At 40.9% G+C, this 22,603-nt stretch overlaps 2 protein-coding genes and 1 long non-coding RNA gene across 3 annotated transcripts; 2 read left to right on the top strand and 1 right to left on the bottom strand.

Moving 5' to 3' along the window:
• Positions 1-1,190: 1,190 nt before the first annotated feature.
• On the bottom strand, positions 1,191-2,205 carry LOC129604114 (uncharacterized). The gene is made up of 2 exons (XR_008694764.1): positions 2,072-2,205; positions 1,191-1,410 (listed from the first exon to the last, which is right to left on the bottom strand). It is a non-coding gene; the product is annotated as an uncharacterized LOC129604114 (long non-coding RNA).
• Positions 2,206-2,488: 283 nt separating this feature from the next.
• On the top strand, positions 2,489-9,555 carry LOC114855620 (protein shisa-5-like). Its single transcript, XM_029150919.3, has 5 exons — positions 2,489-2,693; positions 3,171-3,324; positions 3,762-3,925; positions 6,260-6,496; positions 6,823-9,555. The coding sequence occupies exons 1-5, from the start codon at positions 2,627-2,629 to the stop codon at positions 7,005-7,007; spliced, it is 807 nt and encodes a 268-aa protein (XP_029006752.1). The 5' UTR covers positions 2,489-2,626; the 3' UTR covers positions 7,008-9,555.
• Positions 9,556-10,887: 1,332 nt separating this feature from the next.
• On the top strand, positions 10,888-15,911 carry alas1 (aminolevulinate, delta-, synthase 1). Its single transcript, XM_029151796.3, has 11 exons — positions 10,888-11,048; positions 12,036-12,291; positions 12,434-12,610; positions 12,699-12,836; positions 13,000-13,219; positions 13,666-13,850; positions 13,945-14,124; positions 14,262-14,426; positions 14,951-15,219; positions 15,353-15,515; positions 15,623-15,911. Exons 2-11 carry the CDS (start codon positions 12,069-12,071, stop codon positions 15,781-15,783), a joined length of 1,881 nt encoding a protein of 626 aa, XP_029007629.1. The 5' UTR covers positions 10,888-11,048; positions 12,036-12,068; the 3' UTR covers positions 15,784-15,911.
• Positions 15,912-22,603: the final 6,692 nt, after the last annotated feature.

Here is a 22,603-nt window from a genome sequence, read left to right as displayed (position 1 = left end):
GCAACCCATAAACAACCTACTAATGTTAACGCAACCTATTAATAAAACACAACCTACTGATGTTAACACAACCATAGCACATCCTTATAATATAACACAAACTTATTAAACCTAAAAAACAGCAACATGATGATTGACATTTGCCAAATCATCAGTTTTTTAGTACGAACTTCGTACATGAAACCTTTTTAGATGACGTCCTAACATTGCGCAATTAATTGCTGTAACAACAACATTTATGCTGCCAAGATGCAAATTTAACAACAACCTTCTAGACCAAGGCAAGCAGACGTACCAAACAGAGAGGTCTACGACACCCCTGGCCTCCACTCATGTACAGTCTGTACAACTCACCCCAGGAACCATGACACCTTTATGTTCAGACCTTGACTCCCATGACTCGAACAACACAGGTAACGACCTGGTGAGTCGATGACTTAACGGAGGTAAATGTGGTGCTGAGGTGAGGGCTGTCTGTGTGGAGGGAGGAGGAGGAGCTCATATGGGGGGGGACACACTCATCTTGAGCTCTGCTGGACTGTGTTGTGAGTCTGATTTGAGCAGAGGTTTCATGTTTTTGTGGTTTGGTTGTTCCCAGCTGTGTCAATGGAATATGAAAAACCTGCTTGTACATAAAGTGGTCACTTGTGAGTTTTAATCATTGCATTTCATCTCATTGTTAAATTTAAATATTAGTTTGTGTATTGTTACAAAAACAGTGTACTATATAAAATATAGTACAGCACTCACTAGTGCAAGAACTGAACACTATTGAACACTGCCTCTACGCAGTAGAGCAGAGGCGACCTCTAGTGGTAGTTTGCAGTTAACTAATAAATATTAAATTAAAAAAAATCTAAGCTAATTCTTCATTTACAAATCTTATAACGAAATTGTATCCACACTGGAACGTGGGACAAAATTTTATGTTTGAACTGAGAATAGCTGCATTAGTTGAAAACTGCCTCTGTAGAGACCATTATAAGAGGACTTTAGCATCCCCTCTGCTGTCACCAATAGGCTGTGAGCATCTGCGAACTCAGTTCTGGCAGGAACGTTGTTTAAGTCTTATCTCATAGAATTCAAACTTTCTGGTCATTTCAAATGCATCGCAGCACCCTGACTCCATTTTGTTTTGTTTTTGTTTGACTTCCTGTCAAAAACTCTACAAATGTATGACAGGAAGTTGAACAAATGCATTTCTCAAAGTTTCACTTTAACTGCAATCGTAAATGCTTGACAAATCAACCGTAACAGAAAGCATGTCCTGTTTTGGTTGCGTCTTTCTTGAGACTTCCTGTGAATCAGGCAGCGTGGAGTCACACCACAGATCAGAGCCACACGGGACGGGGAAAACAATAGCGCCACGTACAGCTTCCAGGGCTGGTGATTTTGTTTGCAGTGCCACACCTAAAGAAAAAAAGAAACAGATGTTTTAAAAGGTGTAATTATAAACAACTTCTTTTCAGAAACATTTTCTTTCTCATCAAAAGACTTTCCTTTTTTTCTCTGCGTTGTCTAGTTAAAAAACAGGTTCAAACATGAACACACCTTGCAGGACTGCAATGTAGTTGTGCGTGTTAAGCAATATTTGTTCTCACCACAGTATTATTTTTGTTGCACTTTCCTAAACAGCTCTGGGGACATTATTGCAGTATATACAGTAAGTATATACTGTACAGTTCAGTGGCAACGAGTAGGCTGATAATATGATGTGAGCTGACAGGTTAACAGCCAAACTAAGGACTTATTGTATGTACAGTACATACATGTAAGTGGCGTTAATGGAAAGTGTTTCAGCTGATTTAATGTGACAGGATCAGTCTGCTTACACATGCTGACTGCCATAATGTAGTGTAATAAATAGATTTCACCCAGTCTGTCCCACCCTGTTGCAGCTAATCTGACAGCATTCCTCACTTCATGTAAAAGACTTGCCAGTGGATAATTGTGTTGTGTTGCTACACACACAGCTCTCAGGTAGTTGCCATTAGGATCGACCTTTTCCAATAACTTTCACAAGTTGATAGTGTCAAAAAGTTACACCACGGATAAAGGGACAGGTTATTACATGCTCCTTCGCCTCAGTTTCAGTTTCTTTTCTTGTGAACTTCATCGTGTTCATGGTATTTTGCTTCACTGCAAAATAACTCCTCCCACATCCCCCCCGACGCAGCTTCTGTTAGAAACAAGCCAGTGTGGCTGCATCGCGCATGTTCCGCCATCTCCACGGTGAGGTTTCATGCCTTAAGTGTCTTAAATGGTATTGTTCCTCAGGTGTGGGAGGTTTGGTTTGGTTTTTGTGGTTTGAGCTATAGTCCATACTGAAATTCTGTTACAGCGTCGCATTGATTCACTCTCTCTTCTATTGTCTCTTATTCCCGTGTGATTATAAAGTAAGATAGTTAAATATCGTGTTATTGTAAGGCAATAAGCAGGGGGCTCGCGCGTCAGTGACGGAAGGCCTTCTGCGGGAAGTGGGCGGGGCTACAGCAGCGCGAGGCGGCCGCGCCGAAGACGATCCGCCCGTCAGAGGATCGATCCGGATCAGAACGGGCGTCCTCCTCCTCCCGCTGGTCGCCGCAGGAGCTCCCCACTCCCAGGATCCGGGAATCTTTAAGCAGCCATGGCGTCCGGCCTGTCTGCTATTTTTGTCTTAGCACTATGTGTCCTTCTGTCCCCGTGTGTCTCCGGTGAGTGGTTTACGTCGCTTCGTCTCTTTGCGCCCTGTTATCGGCCTGTCTGATATCTAACGCTAGTCTGGAGTGGAGCGATAGCGCCCATCGACACGTCAGATGGGAACCGAGCTCCAGGAAACATGGTCGGGGGGGAGGGCAGTAGCGTTAACAATGGCTAAGTGGCTGTCTGGGACGTTAGCGTCTGAACGGTTCAACATTGGTTCTTCTCGTGTTGGCATTAGCTGATATGGAGCCACTGGAATACAGTCATACCGTTAAAGGCACTTTTATGATGCAGCTAAAGCTAAGTTAGCCACACGCAGGCTAGCTAAGATTGTTTTGAATTCTGTTTGACAATTGAAAGAAACCTTAAGTAGCATATTTCAGGTAAGCAACAAACAGAATGATTTCAGAACGTTAAATCATGAAAACAGCAGATGTGCTAACAAACCTAATCCAACTAATGATATGTGTCTTTGTATCTCGTTACAGCGGACAACGACTGCAAGGGCTACAAAAGTGCTTTTACAGGCAGTTACCAGGCTTCCCAGAAGTGTTATCTAGGGTTTTGCTGTGGGACCTGCAACAATAGATACTGCTGTAATACACCCTCTTTAAAGCTTTCTGAGGATGCTCAAGACGACTGGTATTCAATTTCCTCTTATTTATTTATTGTCTTTAATTTGAGTTGATAAGTAATATTGTTCATTATATACCTTTGAGGGAGATTAGTCTCAAGGTCTGTTGTTAGGTAGTCGTAGAGAGGTTTTGTTAGAGCCCCTGACACAGGAAGACACTACTTCCTGTGTCAGGGTAGTTGTCTACTTCTATATACCATAACCACCAACAGATTTATAAAGTATGTTTACCTTTTATATGTCTGGTGTAGTATTCACATGGTATCTAATGTTACATATCTTCCACCTTAAAGCTATTGGAAGCTATTGTTTTTTCTAGGAAGCTTTTTTATAATTTTGTATGTGGTTGTGGCACCTGACATGGTTCAAGTGTTAAAACATGAGGTTGGTGAATGCATTGTTAGACTTTTTTGATTGTTTGTTTGTTCGTCTGTTTGTTTTTCAGTGACCAGCACAGTAGCGCCCCGTACGGTAGTGGTTTAAATCAAAATGGTTCAACAATGGCCTCGATAGTTGGTATCGTTATCGCGATCATCTTTGTGCTCATCTTCATCTGCTGTTGTGTTTGCCCCTGCTGCTGTCTATACAAGATGTGTCGCAAGCCCCGGCGTAAGTACAACACTGTTGACATGTCAATTAAGGCTTTTACATACAGGATTTTTTGTTGCATTTGCAGTATGATAGTTTATGTTGCAAGGCTGTACAGTCGTCATTGTTATATACGGTTTATACTGCATTCGCCCTTTCATTCTATTCTGGAATCTATTCTGGAGTTTTCCTGATCCTAGATTTACTGGAACAGAAGGTGTTTATAAGAAACTGAAATTTAACCGAGTTTAGATGACTGAATATGATGAAGTATCGTTCTACTGCAGTAGTCCAATCCAGATCCTAGACTCTGTTGTCCTCTGTTTGATATACTACTATACATACTACTACTACTATGAATATGTCATACTATGTAAGAAAGAGAGTGTTAGAGTGATTGGCAGACAGACTGGTGTTCATGCAAGTTTGCTGCACATGTGCAGACTTCGGGCACACAACCAACATCCGATGTGCTGCAAAGTGGCTGCTGAGATCTTCTCAGTCTGATACAGACAGGGAGTCAGTTTAAAAGTCACACTTTTAGTTTCCAGTGTGTTGGAGTATTTGTCTAGTTTTGAAAGTAGACATAAGGGGACTCATTTGGGGACTGGCCTGCCCACCACATGATTTTCATTACTCATGTTTTTTGGTCTGACTAATAAGAGTCACTGGGAGACAGACGCAGGCTGGTGTGATGTTAAAAAAGACAGCCTTTCTTCAGTTTGTTTTCATTGCTTAGTTCCTGACTTGACCATTTGCTGAAATTCTTCTTCAGAGACTATGAACATACGCTGTGTTGTGCATGCCTGCCCTATCTGCTGTGGATTTCCCACACTGTTACTATAACGCAGTTATAGAATTTTCTGCCACAGAACTGTGGTTGTAACCATTGTACTGTATGCAGGGCTGCATCTGAGCAGCAGCTTTGCTCTAACCATATATGGTTTGTGTTGTCACAAGACTTATATTCATTGTGCTGTGTTTTGATTAAACTTGCATAATTCAGGCAACTTGTAAGAATCAAACTTTGTATTTGTGTCTGAAGTTTTATAGTTTTATGATCCCTAAAAATACTCCCAGTTTTACTTTAAGTTAAGTGTGGCTTTAATTCCATTTGCCCATTATTCTGATGCCAGACCAGCTCTCTTGATCTTTTAGATTTAGTCTTTTCAGTCTCGTACTTCTTGTCAGTTTGCTCTTTTTGCATTTGGTTCAGCTCTTGCCTCGTGGTTCACAAATCCTGACAGAAGTCAATACGGAACTAAAAGACAAAGTACAACGTAGCTTCCCTCACTCAGGGTGTTGCATGTCGGGATCACATCCAGGAATGTCAGAGCTCCACCTCGAGTGACTCATTGTTTCCACGACAACCAGAGTGTGGAAAATGCAAGACCATCTTACAGCTTTAAAGGAAGTGGTCATGAAGACTCCCACTCTGTTAGGAAAAAGAAATAGTGCGGGAATGACTGTCTGGCAACAAAGTCTGCCTTGCAACAAGTGTGTGTGTGTGTGTGTGTGGGGGGGGGGGTGTTAAGTATGTTTAGTTATGTTTACGCTGTCCTTCAGTTTCCGTTGACTAAATGAATGTTTTTCGATACGTTACGAGTTCCTGCAGGATTTTTTTTATTTCAACAAGCAACTTGTATTGTATTTAAAACTGTGTAAATATTTTTGTTAGTATTTTTATTGTAAATACACTAAAGCAACGGTTTGTGCTACTGTTGGCTACTGTAGACTTCACCTGCAGGTCAGGGCATTTGAAGGGGCCACAGAGGAGTAAGAGACAGTACACATCGATACTGTGTGAAATAAAAAGCTGCACTCTTCACAACTGAGTCTGATCCAAACAGACTGGTTATTTTTAACCATATGTAATAAATGTTTACATAGATAAAACGTGCTTTCAATGGCTATGATTTTTCTATTATTCGGTGTTCTATTCTAGTGATATTCGTCTCTACAGTATTATGTCAGCTGGTGTTTGCTATACAGTATAGAGTCATGTAGACAGATTTGAGTTGGTTTAATCAATATGGGCTATTTCTTAATCATTTCATTAAATTACAGACATTTGCTGGGATTGACCACTTTTACCTGCTGATTAACATGTTCCGTTCCTATTTTAATAGCTGTGTAATACTGTCACCGGTTAAATGCAGAAGTTAATGTGGACTTCTGAGAAGGTTAAATGCAGAAGTGAATGTGGACTTCTGCTTTTTGAAATATTTAAACTGAACTTGGTGGTTATACCTTTAAACACCTTTATTACTTTATTATTCTGGGACACAAAAATATTGATTCGTAATCTGCTAAGCAAATGTTAAACGTGTGTTTTACATCTGTGTTTTCCTACAGCTGTGATAAATTCCACCACCCACACCACAGTGGTCACCCTTCCTCAGCACTATCCCCAGCAGCAAGTGGCGACACCTGGACACCCTGCAGGGTACCAGTATCCATTGTACCAGGCCACACCAATGCAGCCAGGATATGAAACCCAACCCATGCCCCAGAGCTGTGGAGCTCAGCCCACAGTACCCTACCAGGGACAGCCATTCACACCAGGACCCCCTCCAACATATCAAGAAGCCAGTGAGTGTGTCTTTATGTAATATACAGCATATAAGTATAATTCCTGGTAATTAACATAAATGAGGGTCTTGTGTCGTTGAATTTGCTTTTTGTTTTGTTTTTTAGAAACAGCCGTTTCACAAATTCACCCATAATTATAAGATATCAACATTATTATGCAATTTTGTTTTTTATGGATAGCTGCAATAGGAAGTGGGAGTGGAAAAGCTGTTAGTGTGCAGTTGAGTCACATCTAAATATGGAAATGACTGTAGTAACTTCTTTAATCTGTGTTTATGGTTTCAAGTCTTTTCAGGCTTTTCATCATGTGTTTTCTTTATGTCCAGCTTGTCCTGCCTACCCACCCAACCCAATGCCTTACAGCCAGGCTGCATTCATTCCCAGCCAAACACCGTATCCTCTACAGCCTCCTGCCCAGCCGCAGTTTAATGCGCCACACACGTCGACAGACTATCTGACCCAACCAGCGTACAACCCAGATTATGTTGGACCACAACCCAAGACTGGATAATGGGCCATAATGTTTCTCTCTGAGCCACTTGAAACATTGTGCAACATTTGTGAAACTTGGCAGAACTAGGAATGTTTAACCTGAATCAAGATGGGGTGTGTTCCAAAGCATTATCAGCTTCATTTTTGCTTATATGTATGAATATTATGACACGTTTGTAGTTGTTGAACCAAGGTTGTTCTATTCAAGAGTTGCCAAGTCCTGATACAAATGGTGATACGTCTTATTATTATTATATTCTTGGATTATATTGCATGGAAACCCCATTTATAAGTGGTGAAATTGTTTCCATATTTTTTTAATGGCCCCATCGTAGTCATCTTGGTGAATTAAACATGACCACTGAATCTGATATACAGAGCAGATGAAGTGCTTTAACAGTTTTCAGCCTTCTGATGCTCCTGCATTTATATACAGTTCTCTAGTCAAATGTGAATGACCTCCTTAGTCAACCACCTACAGTCAGTGCATGAACATTCACTTAAGCAACCAGCTCAGTCCAATTTGAAAAATTAGCAATTTCCTGAACTGTTACATAAATAACAGTGTTTATTTTTTCAGACTCTAAAAAAAAGGATGTCATGTTACTGTTTCTCACATGACACGGTCAGTCCACAACCCTACACAGAGGCAAAAAAGAAGCAGCCATGTGATTTGTACCATGCATGAGTTTTAGGGAGCATGCATGCGATTGTGTTTTGTGGTTGCTTTAAGAAGCTGATTTCTCTGGATTCTGTTGCTTATGTGCATGTAAATGCTTTCAGTGACTATGATAAGACTTAGTGGTCAGTCTTTGGGGAAAGAGTTCAGTATCACTGGATATAATCTCATTGCTCTCTTTTCAGTTTACTTTTGACAATTAAGCGTTTTTTTCTGTTTACACTTCTCAGTAATATTCAGGTAGTGTGAAAGGGACAGCTTTTCTTTTTAGCAAAAGGGGACTCCATCATGACACCTGAGGAAAGGTGGTTTTATGTTAGAATGTGCAGTGTGTAGGATTTAGAGGGATTGGAATAAACTATTCATAATCATACTTTCTGTATGAGCTGCATATGTGGTGGTTGCATTGTGCAACTTTTAGCACTGGAGGTCGCTAAATCCCACACATTGCAACTTCTAGAAATTGTGTGTATGTCGAAACTTCACATTAGGTTTTAAATATTTTATATTTTTATGCTACAGATACACCTGTGACAAATGTGCATTACAAAGGGCAACTGTTGTTGTTACAATTGTTTTTCCCTCCCGATGTTCACATACCCAACAAGAATGACATGAAACTACATGCAGGAAACAACTGTGCCTTCTTGACCGTGTTGCTTTTATCAAACTCTGCGTGCGTGCTGTTTAGAACGCTTTAAAGTTTTACTTTCTATTTATTCATAAGTCTTTGAACATTTTCTTGCTGTTACTTGTTCTAAACTGTTTTCTAGTAGTTCATTTGTTGACATTATTTTGAATTGCACCTTATCTAACATTCAGCCATATATCAGTAAGCGTTGCAACCCTAACTCTGCTTTTATGTAATTAGCAGTTTCACAGCAGCATCTGTGAATGTGTACTTAATTAGGTAACACCAGTAGTGATTTTTTTTCTTAATGTAGTTTTTGTTGTTTTAACTGAATTAATACCACTTTGGTGCTCTGATTTGCTTTAGCTTTAAGCAACTTTTTTCTAACCAACTGGGCGAAGCAGAATTACAGTTGGAGACAGATGAGCGTTTCATCAACTTCCTCTGTTGAGACTTTGGTTGTGACATTTCAGAGACCACATGCTAGCTTATGAAAGTGTTTTGTCACCCACATAACTTTGTAATTCTCAAAGAAGCTTTCTTGTTTTGGAATGTGCACGTCTCTTACAGCTAATTGATTCTCTGTAGCCCTTCCTTTCATTTGAGATCTGTACTTGTAGTTGTGTTCAATCTGATTCCTATGGCCAGTGTTGCTTCTTTAAGATGACTCTTAGTGGACTGTTCTATTTTTGTGTGTGGATTACAGCCATTTACATTCTATGAAAAAAAAACATAAAAGCAGAGATTCTTGTTCCATCTGTTAGTCCCAGGTAATTCTTATTGATGCCTTTACGTTAATATAAACAGTTTAGCTGCAACATTGATTCCACCTGGAGGATTTTACTGCTATGGTCAGAATTGTTCATGTGGCTTATGTCTGTATATAAATGTTTGATTGTTTTTTTACTTGGTTTAAAATCTACACCTACTTTGCAGAGTTTAATAAAACATACAGTATATTTTCTGTCTTAGGTTATGGATATAAGTACATTGTGAAAAAGCTCAGGTATTTTTAGGTTAACGTCTTTCTCAAGCGAATAATAAAATAACAAAAAAATGACTGCAAAATTAGGTGTAGGAATGGAAATGAGAAACTGAAAGTAAGATTGGAAAACAGTAAAACATTATTTATATTATTATAACTGTGCCAAAGGCATTGTCAGTGGGTTATACAGACTGGTCACAACCAGTCACTCTGTCTTCACTAGGCATGTGTGTATATCTGCAATGTGGCTCTAATAAAGTTTTTTAATTTGTTTTAATAGAAAGTTTCCCTAAGATTTGAAAGATATACATCTGGATTACAGTTCTATTAACTAATGCACAATCGCAACATCTCCTCTAGCCTGCAAACGATAACCGTTCAGTAGAGGGCACCAAATATAAATAGTGGTTCACACAAAGAGCTGGACCATATGAAGGCACAAAGAAGAACACTTAGTCTACACATAAATTGACTTAGTATTAAATACGTTGTCAAAGCTATTAGCTGACACCTTTAACTTAATACTTAAATACAGATGTTATGACCTATAAAGAATTAATAGAACATAATAGCATAGGCCTGGTAGTTCAGTTGGTAAAGCATCGCCCTTGGAAGTTAAACGTCCGTGGCTTGATCCCTGCCTCTGCATCGAGTGTGTCCTTGAGCAAGACAATTCACACTTGCTCCTCGGACACTGTTACATGATACATGCTGTTTGTTACATGGCAGCCCACTGCTTCCCCAGGGCATTGGTCAAATGCAGAGAATTTTATTTTATGGGCCTGGTGGGTCAATGGGTAGAGCATTGGTCTGGGAAGCAGAAGGTTGCTCCCGCCAGGTGTGTCTTTGAGCAATACACTTCATGTGTATTGCCCCATGTGTGAATGCTTGCTGCTACTCCTTGTGTGTGTATGGGTCAAATTCAGAGAAATCAATTGTCCCAGGGGAATCAATAAAGTATGACTTAATACAAAAAATAAAGTGTCTCTTTTCCAACACCAGGGGTCACAGTTGTGCAAATATACTACATATACACATACATACATACAGTAGAATTATTCCCTGTATTAACTAATATTTCTTCTATATAATAAGACAATATATATATATTAGTTCTTATGTTGAAACAAACTAGATTATAGAGTTAACAAATACGAGGAATGTAGGTCATGACACATTGTCGATCATTTTACTTCACTTGTGCTATTTTATGCTTTTATTGTTACACTTTAAGAGTAAATCTGCTACTGCACTGCTATTCATAGCACAGCCTTAAATTTTCAATTAGCGAACAAATTAGGTGAGCTACACTGCAAAGTAGGTGTTACCTCTACCTTTATCTTGTAGGTGTAAAAACCCTAAAAATCCTGTTAGTACAGTTTCACTTTACTAGAATATTCACATTAAACATTTAATATATGTTTATGTTTTGAAATTTCTAAGAGGTATTTCACCAAGCTGTAAAGTACTTTATCAAGTATGTTGTCACATGACAACACGACAAAAAAGGTGGTTAACAAATGACCTTTGACGTCAAATATCGAAATCTCGCGATGCTACCGTTGGGATCGGCGGTGTTTGACGCGCTTATAAGCAGAGGCACGTCCGCGTCCTTAACGTTCGTCCTCAGTGCAGGATAACGACACATCTCTCACCTTTACGAGAAACATTTTATTTGGTTAGTTGCACTTTCGTTCGCGGCGTTCAGCCTGACTACTACGCGACCGAGCACGATTTTATGCTTCAACGCCTGACGTTTTGACAGGTAAGCTTCTTATTTGAAGATTCTTCCTCTTCATTTTACTTGTAGTTGTAGCTTTTTAGCTAATGCTAGCGCTGTAGCTAAGAACCGGCATAGATCACGACCTACGCTGTCAGACAATACAGTTTTAACCAAGCTTCTTATAATCACTAATAATAATCAAGTTATTATTATAATAATTATTAGTAGTAGTATTAGTTAGCTTTGGTTGCAACGTCTTTACACTCCTAATACGTAATAATTGTTTTACGAATCGGTTCTCCCTGAAAGTGCTTATAAACACTGTAACTGTTAAATGGGTTGTAAACTAGGTTGTAACTCCAAACTTTGCCATTTTGAAAAAGTATGTATGTTGCCATTTTTTATTATTATTGTTGTAGTTCATTATTATTATTATTATTATTATTATTATTATTATTATTAGTAGTAGTAGTAGTAGTAGTGGTAGTAGTAGTGGTGGTAGTAGTAGTATTGCGATGGCTCAGAATCCTAAAAAAAACTTAGGGTAGGGATTGTCTATTTAGGCTTTTCATCTTTTTCATTAACTGATCTTTGAGGCTATAAAACATGAAGTGGTTGTAGAATGTAGGAATGTGTGGAGTGGCCTTTAACTGGAGGAAGGGTTAGTTAGGGTGGCAGGGATTGCAGTAATTTGGGATTTACGCAAGGCAGGTTAGTTATTAACAGGCTTATTGCAGTGTCTCTATCTTACACGTGTTGAAACAAGTAAGGCTGCCAGACCAGTTCAAAAGTGCATTAGTTGTAATTACAGTTGTACAAAACCTGAATATAATATAGGTGTGTTACACCTACATGATACAATTTTCTCTTTTTCTGGCTGAGGTTACTAGTTGTAACAAGTTGGCAGAGTTGTACAGAACCTGTCCACATTTTGAGCGTCACTTGTATATCTGCTATATTGTGTATAGCTAACGGGAATCTAACCTACCCATAGCACACATTTCAGGGAGGTTTTATTGTGTCTTTCAGATCTCTGGACAATCATATTTCTCACTGCTGACTATGGATGTAATTGTGCGTCGCTGCCCATTCCTGGCACGTGTGCCTCAGGCCTTTTTTCAGCAGTCCAAAAAATTTATGGTAATGTACGCCCAGAAATGCCCCATCATGATGGAGCTGGCCTCAAAACCTATGGCCCCATCAATGGCACGGGCACTCTGTTCTTCCTCATCCTCTTCGTCCTCCTCTCACATGAAGCCTGAGGACACTGTGTCTGCCACTGAAGGTGAGTTTGCGCCTTCGATGTATATTAATTACATTTAATCTACCTGACTTAATATTATGAATTAATTTCTGTGAATTTTATATTGTTAGTATTGTTACAATTACAATGTTCAGAGCCTAAAATTCCTTTCATACACTTGCAGGCCCTAATCAAGGAGTGGAGTTGCCCTCTGGTCACCCTCTGCCTCCTTCAGGACAGGCAGTGCCCTCAAAATGCCCTTTTCTGGCCGCTGAGATGGGCCACAAACACAGCAGTGTGGTCCGTCAAGTTGGCTTAGAGTTCCAAGAGGATGTTCAGGAAGTCCGCACTGTCCAGAAAGGTAAGGTTTAATTATACATCCATTACACTGTGTAGTTATGTGTTTTGGGGCTCTGACCTAATTTTTTTTCTATCTTGACCCTTTTTAGAGGTGTCTACTACCCAGCTGGAGAAGCCATCTCTGGTTAGTGCCCCTAAGGGTGAGCAGACTAATCTAATCAAGACCCTCCTGAAACAACGACCTAAAAGGGTCTCCCACCTGCTGCAGGACAACTTGCCAGGCATCAGTAAGTTGTTTTTTTTTTTTTTTTGATTGTTTAAACGCATGAAAAGCATTTTGTTCTGGCTCTTCTTAAGGTGAACCGATGCTTTCATCATGTTGAAGGTTTTTTTCATCCCTGCAATCAGTGTTGAGCCACATTAAGCAAGCTTTGTCTTCCTGTTTTGCAGTGTCCCCCTTCCATTACGATGACTTTTTTGAGAAGAAGATCGAAGAGAAAAAGAGTGACCACACATACCGTGTGTTTAAGACGGTGAATCGTCTGGCCAGCGAGTTCCCCATGGCTGACGACTTCACAAGCTCTCTAGAGGATAAGAGAGAGGTTTCTGTGTGGTGCAGCAACGACTACCTGGGCATGAGTCGACACCCTCGAGTTGTGCAGTCCATCATGTAAGTGTGGGTGTTGGTTGGTTTGTGTGTGTATTGTGAAATCATGTATTAGAAATGTTCATTGAAACATTTACATGTCATTTCATAGAGGATGAGAGTTTAAACAGAAACTAAAAATAACAAGACGGGTACCTAATCACTTAATACGACCAAACACCCAGTCATCACCTGTTGATGATCTGTGCTTTGTGTTGGTGTTTACCGCAGTCGAGACCTAAATCTCATAGGACTTTCAGGGTGTTCTGTTTTCTTCCCACCTTTTAACTTGTTTGAACTTGCCTTTATATCATGTGCAGCAGTGACGCCTTTAAACAAGGTGTTATTATTACTTAGTGATCTTTGTGCTTAGTCATTGAGACTGTCCATGCATTATTATAAGTCCTCCTTAAATTTGGCTTACAAACGTTACCCAGCATATAACAGGTTTTCTTGTGGCCTCTTTACAGGGATACTTTACGAAAGCATGGGTCAGGGGCAGGAGGCACAAGGAACATCTCTGGGACCAGTAAGTTCCATGTAGAACTGGAACACGAACTGGCTGACCTCCACAAAAAGGACGCTGCGCTGCTGTTCACCTCCTGCTTCGTAGCCAATGACTCCACCCTTTTCACCCTCGCCAAGATGCTGCCTGGTATTAAATAAATATAAAATGTTCAATAAATCCAAGTTTATATACAGCACATTTCATATCGAACGTTCTTCATCTTTTTGCTCTTTTATTTTAGGCTGTGAGATCTACTCTGATGCAGGCAACCATGCCTCTATGATCCAAGGTATCAAGAACAGCGGTGCTAAGAAATTTATTTTCCGACACAATGATGTGGCCCATCTCCGCGAGATGCTGCAGAAGGCCGACCCCACCAAACCTAAGATTGTGGCCTTTGAGACTGTCCACTCAATGGATGGTGAGTTTGTCCCTTTACCTACATGAATGGTAGTTTACAGATCTGGGGAAAAACTGAAATGATTTTTTTCTTTGATTACTCTGAGCTTTCTCAAATTGTCTTTTCATAACCTTTTGTTGTGTGTGCCTTTAACACAGGTGCTGTGTGTCCACTGGAAGAGATGTGTGATGTCGCCCATGAATTTGGTGCCATCACCTTTGTAGACGAGGTTCACGCTGTGGGCCTGTATGGTGCCAGAGGAGGGGGCATTGGAGACCGGGATGGTGTCATGCACAAGATGGATATCATCTCTGGGACACTAGGTCAGAAGTTTTTTTTTTTTTTTTTTTTTTTTTGTAGTACCACATCACAATATGTAAAGGATTGTTTCTATCTTTTGTCAAATGGCTGTGCTTATACTTAATTCCTAATTTTATATTTTGTTGCATCAAGACAACAACAGGTAGTACGAATGGCCTCATTCTCTTGTTTCTTACTATAATCAGGATCAGACCTCAGCTGTGTCACCAGATAGGCCTGAGAGCTTAAAGAATCAGGAGCAGCTCTGTTGTTGCTAGGAGACTGCTCTTGTTACGCTCTTATTGAATTACTCTCTGTGTCTGTGTGTCGCCCTGAAGCTGAGGGGACAATTATTTCTAGCTGAGAGCTCCACAGCTCCTTCACTCACAGCTGCCATTTCAGGAAGGTTCAAACCCAAACAGTTTAAAAATTAGAATGGACCAAAGATGTATTTTAGAGACTGTTTATTAAAGATTAATCTCGAATAGGGAGCTTAGAATCCATCTGTTCAAATGAAAGCATAACCACGGATCTTGTCCTCTCCCAGGCAAGGCCTTCGGCTGTGTGGGCGGTTATATTGCAAGTACTTCTGCCTTGGTGGACACGGTGCGTTCCTACGCTGCTGGCTTCATCTTCACAACCTCTTTGCCTCCCATGCTGTTGGCCGGGGCCAGGCAGTCCATCCAGGTTCTGAAAGGGGAAGAGGGACGTGCGCTGAGACGTAAACACCAGCGTAACGTCAAGCTGCTCAGACAAATGCTGATGGACTCAGGGCTTCCTGTGGTGCACTGCCCCAGCCACATCATCCCAGTCCGGGTAATTTAAAATTAGTTTGAAGATCTAATGGCATTAGTTTTAACATTCTCAAAGTATACACACTACACTGTTCAGTTTGTCTCCAGTGGCTCCACTCCACACTAATCGTTGTGGCTGCGTCTGTTACTGACAGGTTTCAAATGCGGAGAAAAACACGGAAGTGTGTGACCTCATGATGAGTCGTCACAACATCTATGTGCAGGCCATCAACTATCCCACCGTTGCCAGGGGAGAGGAGCTCCTGCGTATCGCGCCAACCCCTCACCACACCCCTGAGATGATGAAATATTTTGTTGGTAAGGTGCCGTAGTGTTGTTTAAGTACTTGAATATGTTCTCTGTGATGTTCCTTTACATATCCCATCACAGTATCTGACCCCTGCTTTTTGGTTTCCCTTCCTCAGAGAGGCTGGTGCAAACTTGGAAGGAGGTGGGTTTGGAGCTGAAGCCCCACTCGTCAGGCGAGTGTACGTTCTGCCAGCAGCCACTGCACTTTGAGCTGATGAGCGAGCGAGAGAAGTCGTACTTCAGCGGCCTCAGCCACATAATCTCAGCCTGCGCATAACACTACTGGCTCTGGCCATTCCTCTATCACTGTCATAGAATGTATTAATAATCTATGAGTCCTCCTACACATATTTAATCTCTATGTTTAGATGTTCTATATGCTCCTAATAAAATATGTGAAGGGAAGTCGTTCCTTGTTTGTGTGGTATTTGTAGCGGTAAAGAATGAATGCAGCGCTGTTATTCACCTGAAGTCCACACAATAAACGTGACTCCCTATTGGGAATGTAAACTGGTTTTTAGAGGGAAGATGTGACCATTCAATTAAAACTGCCTTCACATCTTTTAAATTAAGCATGTGCTAAAAACACTGAACTGAGCTTGACAAATATGTAGTGAATGCAACCAATGAAGTTAAACTTTTGTCATTGAAAAAAATCCTACAGTACATTGCATTTTTCCCCTCCATTGCTTCCACTAAAAGCTGTTTGGAACTAAAGACGTTTAATAATTAACAATAAGTAAGTGACGTTACTAAAGTGACAACACAAGACAGACAAGTTGACAGGCTCTCAGTTGAAGGTGAAATAATTTTGTAACATATGGGTCACTGAGCTCTGGGTCCACAGATGAGATGAGGGCGTGGTCCACAACTGAGCGGTGTTTGTTGCTGTTCTGATTCGCTGGCCTACTTATGCTTGCAGGATGTAAAAGTACTGCAATACAAAGAAATTAGAATGGCCCATTAGAATAAGAATGATCTCAGAGATTAAACCTGCTGACACATTTAGGGTTCATTACATGGTAAGAGATCTATTGATAAGATGCAGTGCTAATGCTGGGTGTGTGCGGGAGGCAATGAGTTACACAACTGCCCCAAACACAACCAGAGCCATTTTAGCTGGCAATATGAAACCGATTGCGAGCTTTTATCAGGTGAAATCATGTTTTGTGCGCATCTCGCGGGACCCACTAACCTACTGTCCTGTAAATTCAGATGGACGTGACATAAACGTTGCCGTAAGACGCGAGACGACCCAGATCCACAGAATTGGAAAAGCAGTCAGAGTAGCCAGAGCTCATCCTCGAGAGCGAACATACTGTAAGCTCCAGAGCGCATCACATATGCCTCATGTTCACTGCTGACTTTGGCTGCACATGATGAGACCATTCACACATACAAGAAACCAACCGCTTCATAGCTGCTCAGAAAGACGCCTGATGCTGTAGTTGAATGTGGAGGAGGAGAGCTTTTTAATAGGCTTTTTCTCAAAAGTTAAGTTGCTTCATGTGAAGTAAGAAAAAAAGATTTTCCAAAGAAATGAGGTTGCTAAACATTTACTGTACTTCCACTTTTGGGCTTTGCTCATTCATTGCTCACTGTGCTCAGCGTTCACAGCCACCCTCGCTTTCTATAATCCCACAGCTTCTTGTCGCTGGAACACAATGTGTTGTTTGTGTTCTGCCCCAGTGACTTGCCGCTAGCTCCCTGTTAGCTCCCAGCGTTCCCATTAAAGCCGTTTCCTGCCAAAGTGTCAAGCTCTGCACAAAAGCGGGGCACAATGAAGGCTGCAGCAGGCGCACGGTGGACGTCACCGAGATGCACAAGCACAGTTTACTGTTGCAAAGCCACCATCAAGAATCTGCAGAACTCTTTAAATTCGTCATTTTGGAGAATCAGAATCAGCGTAACAGTGGTTTCAGCGGTCGTGTGTATGGAAGCAGAGTAGGAACTGGGCCCACAGCCACAAGGCTCGACTGACCTGAAAGCCTAAAGGTCACTTCCCCATTTTCCAGAGAACACTGAGGTGAGTAGAGGCCATCTGACGTTAAACATTTAGCATTCCTGTAACCCAGACCTGCACGTGTGAACACAGGTCACATCACAGTTGATTTACAAAGTGCCACGTCTGGCATTGTCCTCACGTGCTGGTTCAATATGGGACAGAACCGGTTACGGCAGCATTACATTTCAAAGCTCTGAACATTCCTCTGTGTTTTCAGGAGTTCACAGCTGCATTCTGAAGACAATACGCTTCTTATGAGATTTGCAGTGTCATCTGTCTAGTTTGATCCCATTTGATATGGCATATGAGGATTTAAGCCGTCTGCGCTCTCCCCAGAAGCTTTCAACAAGTCAGAGCAGATAGAGACATGGTTCTACGGGGCTGAGTGTAATTAGAGGCAGACTGTAAAGCCTTATAAAGTCAGACGATGCACAAGCTGGGACCTGGTATCATTTCTCCTTTCCATGATGAAAAAAGTTTTCCATGACTGTGTGACTCTGCTGTCATAATATATTACTCTGCCTACAGTAGCTTCATGCTCTGGTCATTCACAAATCTGATCATGTGACTCTTTCATCGTCTCATTGCGCTCGTGAACAGTGTCTTGGGTCACAACTAGGTTACATGTTGTTTTAGTGGAGTCGTCTCTGTCCTGTTGCACAGTTTTCTGGCGACAAAAAGTCCTGAGTCACGCTGACACACGATACCTCCTGCCTGCATTTAACAGGAGGCATGTTACCGCTCTGGACACCCCGAAAGAAACTTGTCTGCTCTTGCAACACAGAATGAAAAAAAAAACAGGAATTCACACCTCCGTGACCAAAAATGCTCGAGCTGCTCTTCCTTAGTTTGATGCAGTTAGTGATGGACTTTGACCACATGACGATTTTATTTACAGATTTACAACAGTGTGGAAAGTTCGACATCCTCATTATATAAAACACTTCCATCCAGGTCCTTTCAGATGCAGATCTGTGTTCATAAGGCAACTGGTTCATCACCTTTAGACATAATACAATAATCAACTCACATTTATTACCCTTTGCTCACTCACTGGTCACTGATTAAACTAATAACTAGCTACTAGCTACACATTTTATTGGGTGACTCAGACAGGGAACAACCCTGACTGGCTTTGTTTACATCTTTTTATGGTAATACAGTTTTCCTCTTCTTGGAACCATCAGAAAGGAATGAAAACAACTCTGGCCCTATTGATGGATGAATGGAGGACAATTTCGCTTTTACTTCTCAGTGATTAAAATATTTTTCGTGCTTGACGTTTAAAAAAAACCTAATTGTCAAGCTATTATAGAAAGGAACCCATCACGTGTGGTCACAGTCAGGTGATCTGCCGTGACAACTTTGAAGCAACAACTGGTTTAATGCCAAGTGATCATAGTAATTATTTGCAGGAAACATTTTCAAAAGAGATCAGTGACCTACAAAAATGGTGGATTGAGATAAATAAAGTATTTGAAGGTTTAGGACATGACTGAAGGTTTAATATACAACTGGCCTTGTACAACCAACCCCCCCTTCCGCCTTCAGGTCTCTTGTCCTTGGTTAGAAACAGTTTCACAGGGAAGCGAGGTCATGATTCACATGAGGGTGTAATAGTGACAGGGAAATGAGAAAATGATCCCTTTATTTCTTGTACTGACTTTAATCTCTTGGTGTAAGTACTCTTTAACATGTTAGTAATACTACAGTACTAATAGTGGCACTCACAGCAGCGCTCATTGTACACGTTCACCTTTGTGGGTGTGAGTTTGTTTTGATTCTTAATGGCAGCAGTGATTTCTCATCAAGGCCGTTGTTATCTTTTGCTGTCTCGTGTGACCTTCATTCTTCATGAAAACTTCAGCCACGCCTGTAGGAAGCCACACGAGGAACAAGGATGTGTGAAGAAACACAAATGCAGTAGGAGTCTACAACTCGGAAAGGTTCCAGGTACTTTTACAGTGTGTCTAGTTCCTCCAGTTCTTATGCCAACAACAGTAATTGCCACCACATGTTCAGACTCTGACAAGAAGCAAAGCAGACGTCTTCATTTCTGATCTGAATCTTCTCGGTGAGCGAGAGCGAGAGGTCATTGGCTGCTGGTGCGTGCGAGCGAGGGCCGATTGACGGATAACACATAGCTGATGAGGTCAGTCGTTGCTGCTCCTCCACGCAGGCCCAGAGACTCCGCGCTCCTCCTGCTCTTCGGGGCACCCGCTGATAACGCGCCGCTCCGTTGAACAAACTCTCTAAGGCCCTGAGGCGCTGGTGTGAGCTAAAGCAGAGCACCAGAATAAAGTAAAGTCACTCATTTCCCCATCGGTGAAAGGAGGTTTGGTTGCACTGGCTGGCAGTGAATGGCGTCCTCTACCTCTGATAACAGTGTGGGTGAGAAGCCACGGTGACATGCAGGTCGGAGGGTATCAGGCACGCACTCAGAGACGACATTGACCCTTCTCCTCGTACACGAGGCCACAGAAGGTTTGCACGTCGTTCTTTACATAACGATTGAATGTTTGATGTCGTTTAACTGATGAATCAGTTTGAGGAGCTGTGACTTCAGGCCTGATGTTCACGTCACAGCACACGTCGCCGTTGCAGTTCAGCGATTTGTTCGGTTCGTCTTCATTCGAGCGTTTCTCCTAGAAAACCTTCTTTTCTTCACTGGAGCCGTCCTGTTTACAGACGTCAGTGCAATGACGCGGAGTCACCAGCACTTCAGTGGGTTCAACGGGTCTCACTGGGCTGAGCTCCTGCTCCTCTGTCCCAGCTGGTCGGAGCTGCAGCCTTCCCTCAGACACAACACAATGACTCACAGACAGAGAGGTGTGCCTTAACAAAACTTGTGACGGAAGCTGTGGAATTTTTCTGTCACCCGACGTGGCCATTACACAGAAATCCTCTTTGGATTTTTCCAAACATAGATATTTTACTATGCTAAAAACATTTTTCCCATTAACACACTGTTAAAAATCAACCTTGTGACTGTCGTGATGCTTATTTTGCGATCCTCTAGACCACATACTTCATTTCCAACATGCTGTCATCAGTACACACTCACATGACTCACACTAACTTTTTAGACGTGAGACAATGTGTTGATGGTAAACCATCATTTACATGTGACCAGGAGTGATCTTATTGTTTCTTTCTGTTGTGTGGCTACAAGATTCATTCAATGCATGGTCAGATTACAGCTATGTTAAAACACAACATGGCATGTTCATGTACATCTGATCATGTTTTAATACTCAAGGCCTTTCTTGGCTCTGAGGTAAATACATAAAATATTTACTTAATTACCTGGAAACTTACAGAGTGAAACCTTCTCTCACGGTCTAACAAAAGCACAAACTAGAGCAATTTCCAGTATGGAATTTGTTCCTTTCACTTCGCACAAGGATGTAAATACAAACAAAAGGCTGGAACAAGTTGAGCAGGCTTTGCAAATTCCTTTGAAAGCACCAGCTGCTGAAACCTTGACCTCCTAAAACAAAGATGTCCTTACCCATCACATCTGACAGATTATTACTAAGCTGCACAAAGACAAATCTAGACAAATCTGAAAATATAATGTAAAGAAGCCCTTTAAGCGACTCCCAAAGTGCTTCTATGCTTTTTCTAGTTGTTTAGGTTCAATATTGGGCTAAATATTTTACAATTTGTGGACAATGCTATCATATAATAACTCGAGTCTATAGTCAAACATCTCTTTCAACCATCTCATCGTTCACTATACAATGGGACATGGTTCTTCCACTCCTTGTGCTGAGCTTCAAACATTTGAATACAAACACAAAAATGTTATCATACTTCAAACAAAAGTAACACAAGACACTGTAAATAACAGTGGCTGATGAAGTCAGTTTTCAATCGACTGGCTAAAGGGAAATTACAGCCCTTTGGTTTTTAAAGCCGTCATAAATGGCTGAAACGTTTGGATGTAGATAAACTGCTCTGGTGCCTGGGATAATGATTCTGAGAGTGTGCATGCATAAAACATGTGGGTTTGTAAATCATAGCGCGTCGCTTCCTTCAATCACTGAACACGAATCAGAGTTTGTGGTTTTGAGTTCTGCATCAGTTGCTTGCTTTTCTTCCTTCTTCCCCCTCCTTCTAGCCATAATATACGGGAATCACCTTCTCACAGCTGACAATTAAAGGCTTGTTTAAATAACTCATTGATAGGTTGCACGATAACCTTGTTTTTATACTGTGGCTTACAGAAAGTGCACTGAAGTCTATGGTGTAGTGTTACTGTAACAGGAGAACATAAAGCTATGGGTTTGTCTCAGCCACGGCGACACCTGACATTATCTACCTCAATTACCATAAGTGCACAGTTGGGAAATGGGAAACAAACTTCTTCTTTTATGGTTTTTGCTACTATATGCTGAGAAGTTATTTATGCTCTACTTGGGTTGAACACCTGCTAATACCTTGATGGTGCAATAAACAGGGAACATGTACATCAGAAATGACTATTCTCTAATAATCGTAGATGAAGTTTGTCTTGTTGTTTATGGAAATACATCATGCACCAGAAACATGGCTACATAGTGAGAACATGTGAAATTAAAAAAAAAAAACCACAATTACAGGTAATTATAATTTATAATATAAGATAATACCTAAAATTCTGGCCTGAAATAAACAGCAGCAAATACATTTACCACAGTTACTACAAGCACCAGTTATGCAACATCAGGTAAACGTAGATGTTTCAATTCATATGATAAAAGTTAAACAGAGACTTAAGACTTGGTCGTTTTTCCTTCTTTTGCTTAACTTAAGCAACATTTTAGAAAATGTATTATCTACGACGTAGCGCTACATATGGGCTCTACTGACATCTGCCGACAACGATGCGTAAGCACACTCTTAAAGGGGAATATTTAGGAATTAAGATCATACAACAGATTGATTAATATTATAGTAACAAAATAAGTAGTATTATAACAAATTTTTTCAATTGTAGTGCACTTTAATTGATTGCAACTTAATTCATTACAGCAATCCTAAAGGACATTATATTAGTGGCTTTAAGCTTTAGACGACAGAAACAAGAAGGGCTTTTCCTTTAAGGCTT

This window comes from Betta splendens, chromosome 5, assembly GCF_900634795.4.
Source record: "Betta splendens chromosome 5, fBetSpl5.4, whole genome shotgun sequence".
NCBI classification, from domain to species: domain Eukaryota; kingdom Metazoa; phylum Chordata; class Actinopteri; order Anabantiformes; family Osphronemidae; genus Betta; species Betta splendens.
Note: the sequence above shows the minus strand (reverse complement) of the source record. Positions and strands in the feature narration are given on the sequence as shown.

Coding starts and splice junctions, on each gene's coding strand:
- LOC114855620 (XM_029150919.3), top strand. CDS start 2,627: ATGGCGTCCGGCCTGTCTGCTATTTTTGTCTTAGCACTATGTGTCCTT. Junction 3,325..3,761: donor GAGGATGCTCAAGACGACTG/GTATTCAATTTC, acceptor TTTGTTTTTCAG/TGACCAGCACAGTAGCGCCC. Junction 3,926..6,259: donor GATGTGTCGCAAGCCCCGGC/GTAAGTACAACA, acceptor GTTTTCCTACAG/CTGTGATAAATTCCACCACC.
- alas1 (XM_029151796.3), top strand. CDS start 12,069: ATGGATGTAATTGTGCGTCGCTGCCCATTCCTGGCACGTGTGCCTCAG. Junction 14,125..14,261: donor GACTGTCCACTCAATGGATG/GTGAGTTTGTCC, acceptor CCTTTAACACAG/GTGCTGTGTGTCCACTGGAA. Junction 15,516..15,622: donor GATGATGAAATATTTTGTTG/GTAAGGTGCCGT, acceptor TCCCTTCCTCAG/AGAGGCTGGTGCAAACTTGG.